Below are 7,041 nucleotides of genomic sequence, written 5' to 3' on the forward strand. Positions count from 1 at the left end.
GGTACCAAAGACCAATATCCTAGGATCAATCAATGACAATCAACAACCAAAGGTTGGATTACTCTGATTGATGATCTAACGGACAACCTGTATTATTTCAATTATAAAGATAAAACAATATAATGCGGAAACTGAAATAACACAGACACCAGAAATTTTGTTAACGAGGAAACCGCAAATGCAGAACAACCTCGGGACCTAGTCCAGATTGAACACACACTGTATTAAGCCGCTACAGACACTAGCCTACTCCAAGCTAACTTCAGACTGGACTGTAGTTGAACCCCAATCAGTCTCCCACTGATCTAAGGTACAATTGTACTCCCTACGCCTCTGATCCCAACAGGATACTGCGCACTTGATTCCCTTAGATGATCTCACCCACAACTAAGAGTTACTACGACCCAAAATCGCAGGCTTTAACAATAAATAAATTTGTATCACACAGACAAGTCTTTCAAAGGATCAATCTGTATCCCATAGAAAAACCCTAAAAGTTTTTGTTCCGTCTTTTGATAATAATCAAGGTGAACAGGAACCAATTAATAATCCGGTCTTATATTCCCGAAGAACAACCTAGATTAATCAATCACCTCATAACAATCTTAATCGTATGGTAGCGAAACAAGATGTGATGGAAACACAAACGATGAGACGAAGGTGTTTGTGATTACTTTTTATATCTTGCCTATCGTTGAACTCTCACGTTCTCAAGCCAATCAATATGATTGTACTGTTACGATACAAGATGCAAGATCAGATCACACAACTACGATAAAAGTAGTATCGGTCTGGCTTCACAATCCCAATGAAGTCTTTAAGTCGTTAACCTGGTTTTAGAAGAAGAAAACCAAAGTTTAAAGGAGAAACGACTCTAGCACGCAAACTAGTATCACACGTAAGGTATGGGGATTAGTTTTGCACAATACTAGATGTCTCCTTTATATAGCCTTTCAAATCAGGGTTTTGCCTTAATTACAAAGCAATCAATATTCACCGTTAGATGAAAACTTGATTTAGATTGAAGCTAATATTTCTTAACCGTTAGATCTAAAACTTAGCTTGTCTTACACAAATGACTATACGCTTCTAGGTTTGTTAACCGCACCCGAACGTGTACATTGTTGGTTCAACAACAGTCTACCCAAAGAGGTTAACCATATGAATGTTTCATAAAACAACCATGTTCTTCTTCACCATAACTAGTTCAATTGACTCAAATGAACTAGTTAAGAGAATTGTTCAATTCCAAGTAAATCTTATGTAACTACACAAGACACAATTGAAGCAAAGATGATTTGATTCACTCGAATAGGTTCATGAACTTTAATAGGCACGGTTTACAAATGCATTCCTTAGTCTTTTAAGATTAAGTTCAGAAATCATCTTTAGATATATAACCTTCTCAAGTTAGCAGACTAGGTTCGCGGACTTAAGACACCGGATAGAGTTTACAAACTCCAGCAGAAGTTCTCGGGTTCGAGAACTACGCCGGTTCGCGGATTTGGCTCACGCAAGCAGTTTGTCAACTCCAGCAGAAATTCTCGGGTTTGAGAACTTCGGCAGTTCGCGGACTGAGTTCGCGGACTTGGCACTTGCCATACTTTCGATTCTCTTTATCAACAAAGTTCGAAAATTTTGGTTCAAGGAATCCATTGGTTATGTAATCTAAACTCTCGTTCCAATCATTAAAACATTCTTAGAGGACGTATATAGTTGTTACACTATTTCTCGTCAAAGCAATTTTCAAAGTGATTGAAACATTCATGACTTTCGTCACTAGGTAAAGATAAACTTGGTCGAAGCGAAAAGCTTACCAACACATATTTCAAGATATAGATAGGCGAGGTATACTCGGCTCGAAATACCAAATGTGTATGATCTAGTCTATATATATAGCATACGACTTTTGTCTCAAAGAGTAGGAGATAAAATAGATAGACTTTTGAGTGACAGATAAGTTCAAGTCTCCACATACCTTTTTGTCGAGAAGTTCCACCGGTTCCTTGAGTAGATCTTCTACTTGTATGATGAATCGCCATGAAGTCCTTGAGCTCAACTACACTTACTATCCTAGTCCGAGACTTAGCTATAAGAGACTAGAAATCAAGACTTATAGTTTTGATCACTAACATTGACAAACATGCTTGAGATAGCAACGCATGCGAGTTTGGCCGAGCAGTGCTCTAATACCATCCCTCTTCAAAGATCATTGCTACTGCATCAAATTTTTGCTTGCTAAGCTTATAGAGTCTAGGATACTTATTTTGGAAAATATTACTTCCATTCCATCTGTCATGCCAAAAACGTATCGAAGTGCCTCCTTTTAGATGTATGGACACAGCCTCATAAAAAACATCTTTGTTTTTTAAGATATCGAACCATAAGCTCTTGCCAATCGAATCATTAACTTGTAAAGGCAACATACAATTCTCCTCAGCTTTTTTTTTCACAGACTATTCTTCTCCACAACGTCGTTCTTTCTTTGCAGTATCTCACATGCCATCTAGCTAACAAAGCCTTGTTAACAATCCTAAGCCTCCTAATGCCCAACACACAATTTCGCACAGAATCACAGAAAACAAGGTTAACTGCTGATGTGATGAGATATTGAAAGGCGTACTCATGGTTTTATCTAAGCTGCACGGTAGCTGAAAAAACCCGAAGAATATTATACCTTAATGAGTTTAGATAAAGGCTGCTTTATTGATAACCACTGCAATGGATATATAGATGCCAACTGTTGGCGACTTTCATGCTATGAAAGGAGAGAATATATTTCTCATAATAAAATAAATTCCGAATCCGAAAATTTTCGGAAATAAAAGATGATAATTTATTTAGGATAAAGATGGAAAATATTTTCAAATAAATCGATTACCAGATTTTGGCAAAAATTTCCAAAATGGAGATATTTCCGGAATTGAATTGAATCTTCTTGGCAAAAAGAACCAAGGAAAAGAAATATTTTGTGAATGTATACTTGATCATCCACAACGTGTTTGATATATAGCAACGAAGAAGAGGAAAACCCAAATTGTTACTTGATATATCAGGTGAGAAAAATATGTAAATCCTTTTGCTGATGTTGGATGATTGAAAAATGGAAGCTCCAAAACAATATTTGTGCATGGTTTTCCATGTAGTTCCATTCAAACACAAAAGGGACACGTATAGTACTACGCACATAGACTCAAAAGCATAAAAACAGTAATGTGAGACATCATAAAGAACTTGATGGAGACGATAAAATCCAGGAATTTTATATGCAAAATCGTGAATATTATCTTTACTGTTGAATGATGGCCTGAGAAAAGAAAAGAAAAAAGACATTCACACTTTTCCGTCTAGTCATTCCCTAGCAGAGTCGTCATACCCAAGATAACAAGGAAAATGAAAATTCTAGACTTCCTTGTGATAATAACACCCCATAATAGGGTAATGCAAAAAAGAAACAAATTTTAGATTTTGTAGCGGAATCAATCGAGCGGATCTCCCCTTTGTGATACCATAATAAATTATGGGTATCGAGACAGATCATCGATTAAACGAAAAGCAAATCAAACAAAAATAAAAAAGGCGAAGCCATTAACGTGGTTCGGCACTTACGCCTACATCCACGGAGAAACCCGTAGGGTGAAATAGATTACTGATCTCCAGATAGATGATTCTGGAATAGTTTACATTTACATGATGAATCCTATTTATATGTGATAGGATATAAACCTAGTAACAAACGGTGAAACTTATCTATCTATATTACAGGATTAATAGCTGACTTGATCCTCTAATTTTGGAAGAGCCTTGACCACACACTTGTTTATTTTTTTTGTAGTCCACCGTAGTTAGATCATACATGTCTTCTGACTTAGTCTTCTCTTCACTGACATAATTTTCCAACAGTCATCTAGTATTTTTGTACGTAACGTGGCAAGATTGTACAAAAAGACTGCTGATGTAGGTTTAAACACATTCCACCTTGATGGTTTCAGTGTGAGTGAAGAAGTGGGGCCCACTCCTACCCCATACCCTGTCCCAATGCTGAGGGTCACACTAGGACTGTCGGATCTCTCTCGGTGTTGCTTCTCGGTGTATCTATCTAAGCCCTTTCTGTTTACATGTAGATGTAGGAGTCTTCCAATAGTCACTTGCACATTCTCTGTAGTCAAAAGAAGTAAGGTACGACATTTTTCTAAATCGGTCATTTTTCTTCTTCCATTTTCAGGTAAATGCTCACTGCAATTTGATCGGGATCTTGTCACTTTGGTTAGATCATCTTGACATTTATGATCATAGTTACTTCATTGTTCTATAATTTGTATTCATCCAGATCTATGTTGAAATTTAAGGAAACTGTCAAAATTCTGCTTGATCTTAATTTGTTTCTGTTGGGTCAAAACTTTCTTTAGTAGATGATTTATAAACATTCAGAAATCTGAAAGTTTAAGATCCAATAGATTTCATAGTTTCTTTGACTTGTTTAGTTAGGAAGGCTTGGTCCTTGAGAGCTTGATCATTGGTATTACTGAAAAAATGATTTGTTTTAAGTTTCTTGTTGTTGTGAGTTATAGTTGATTAAACTGTTTAACTAATCATTACGTGATTCCTGAGAATGATTTTGGAAATTTTCTTAATTCTTGAAAAATGTCAAACAAGTTACTTTTTATTTAAGTTTTATAGGGTCAATTCAGATCTGTATCTCATGCTTAAACTATTAGAGATGGTATAAACTAGGAAAGCCTCTCCTAATTCTTTCTATATAAAGTAACACAAGGTCAGATTTTATAAATCAAAATTCAACAAATTGTTTATAGAGGTTCTATACTGTAATCCACCGTGTAACTCTTCTTTTTTTGGTTATCCAGAGTGTTCGAGTTTGGTGTGCATTTAAGATATGGCATCATCTGACAATCCAGAAGCTGTTGATAGAGGTTTATTTAGTGGAAAGGGAGAGAAAAAGGAGGAAGAGAAGGGAGGATTCCTGGAAAAGGTTAAGGATTTCATTCATGATATTGGAGAGAAGATTGAGGAAACAGTTGGATTTGGGAAACCAACGGCAGATGTCACAGCGATCCATGTTCCTAAAATTAATCTCGAAATGGCAGACATTGTTGTTGATGTGTTGGTAACAAACCCAAACCCAATTCCAATTCCTCTGATAGATATCAATTATTTAGTAGAAAGTGATGGAAGGAAACTTGTTTCTGGCTTGATCCCTGATGCTGGAACAATCCATGCCCATGGTTCGGAAGCCGTAAAAATACCGCTTAGGTTGATCTATGATGATATTAGAGCTACTTATGCTGAAATCAAGTCAGGAAGCATAATTCCTTACAGGATCAAGGTTGATCTGATAGTAGATGTACCCGTATTTGGTAGGCTAACTCTACCAATTGAGAAGACAGGAGAGATTCCAATTCCTCTCAAGCCTGATGTTGATCTTGATAAGATTAAATTTGAAAGGTTTTCTTTTGAAGAAACTGTTGCAATTCTTCATCTGAAGTTGGAGAACATGAATGACTTTGACCTTGGACTTAAGGACCTGGATTGTGAAATTTGGCTCTCAGACGTGTGCATAGGAGGTGCAGACCTCAACGAATCAACTGAAATAGCTAAAAACGGAATCAGTTATGTCGATGTCCCCATTACATTTAGGCCAAAGGACTTCGGTTCGGCACTTTGGGATATGATTAGGGGAAAGGGTACCAGTTATACTCTGAAAGGGAACATTCATGTGGACACACCCTTTGGTGCAATGAAGTTACCTCTCATCAAGGAAGGTGGTACGACCCGCCTCAAGAAAAATAAAGATGGGGAGGAAGAGGACAGCAATGAGGTATAATTCTTATCACTTACTAATTTATTTAACTTGTTAATCAATGAAATCGCAAAATGATGATGTCCTTTCTGTAGTTTTGCTTCATATGTTTGTCAAATGTAATCTCTTGGTTGTGTCTGTATGGTTCTAGTTCTTGGATGCATCGATAGTGTGTAAAGGAAAGGAGAAACTTATATTCTTCCTGAAATTTTTAATATGACACGATATTTCTCTCGGAATGAACAATCTGAACCTCTATGGAAAACCAGTGTGCAGCCGGGAATCATAGTAAATTGTGCAAACTTTTACTTCAGATGGAAAGTTAGCAATAAGTTCGTAACTATTCATTAATAAGAAGAATCATGCAGTTTTATCACTATAGATCAGACTGACTTGTGTCCTGGGAAGGTGGCTACTGGCTAGGTCAATAGTGCTAAGCAACGAAGTCCTTGACTCACCATTTCTGTTATGTACCGCATTTTCTAGTACTTAAACATCTCCATAAGAGCATTTTTCATAATAACAAAGGTGAATTTAAGGCGTGGAGCATTTTGGGCCTCTTGGTTAGTAGTTCATTTTTTTGTCATACTATATGTCCTTATCAGTTTCTGTGTCCTTCGTATTTTGTCAAGTTCTTCATTGTACTACAGGATATAGCTCCTTACCACTACCCGCCCTCTTCCCTTCCCCTTAATTTCTTGAATTTTCATGTCCGGCTTGTATTTGAATAGCGTTTCATTTTTCGTGCAGGGATAGGAAAAAAGGAGCCTGCCAGAAGCACATCTATTTGTGACTGTTTGTTGTAATAATATACACTCACTGTTGATAGCTTTTTAATCCATATTAACTCCGAGTGCTGCTTTGTGAGGTCATGAGATGCATTATGCACTATGCATTACAACCAGAACTGTGGTCGCTTTAGTCTTATTTTGGGTAGACTAGTTATTAATAACATATACCATGGATTATTATTGTGGTTATTTCATTTAATCCCCTTCTTGCTTTTCTGGTGTTTGGAAAGATTCCTGAAACTGTTTCTTGGATAGAGGCGCTTGTCTTGAACTCGAAAACTTTAACAAAATAATAAGCCCCATCATCTGGTCTTGTACATCAGACAAGGGAATGACTCGTGCCGAATTGGCACTGAGCTTTCACTCGGAGTAATTGGTTGAGGTTGCTATTTGTAGTACCCTACACTTATTCCAGTGTCTCGTGTCTTCGCT

General features: G+C 36.9%; 1 protein-coding gene across 3 annotated transcripts; it reads left to right on the plus strand.

Moving 5' to 3' along the window:
• The first annotated feature begins 4,103 nt into the window (after positions 1 to 4,103).
• On the plus strand, positions 4,104 to 6,821 carry LOC113358238. 3 transcript variants are annotated; one of them, XM_026601773.1, is made up of 3 exons: positions 4,104 to 4,225; positions 4,866 to 5,836; positions 6,569 to 6,821. In XM_026601773.1, the coding sequence occupies exons 2-3, from the start codon at positions 4,895 to 4,897 to the stop codon at positions 6,572 to 6,574; spliced, it is 948 nt and encodes a 315-aa protein (XP_026457558.1). In that variant the 5' UTR covers positions 4,104 to 4,225; positions 4,866 to 4,894; the 3' UTR covers positions 6,575 to 6,821. The 3 variants fall into 3 exon arrangements, with proteins under 3 accessions (XP_026457558.1, XP_026457559.1, XP_026457560.1); XM_026601774.1 differs by having other exon boundaries at positions 4,104 to 4,179; XM_026601775.1 differs by lacking the exon at positions 4,104 to 4,225 and adding an exon at positions 4,245 to 4,266.
• Positions 6,822 to 7,041: the final 220 nt, after the last annotated feature.

The sequence above is a fragment of the Papaver somniferum genome, chromosome 3 (assembly GCF_003573695.1).
Source record: "Papaver somniferum cultivar HN1 chromosome 3, ASM357369v1, whole genome shotgun sequence".
NCBI classification, from domain to species: Eukaryota; Viridiplantae; Streptophyta; class Magnoliopsida; order Ranunculales; family Papaveraceae; genus Papaver; species Papaver somniferum.

What these genes read in the sequence shown, in the direction of transcription:
- LOC113358238 (XM_026601773.1), top strand. Translation starts at nt 4,895, where the DNA reads ATGGCATCATCTGACAATCCAGAAGCTGTTGATAGAGGTTTATTTAGT.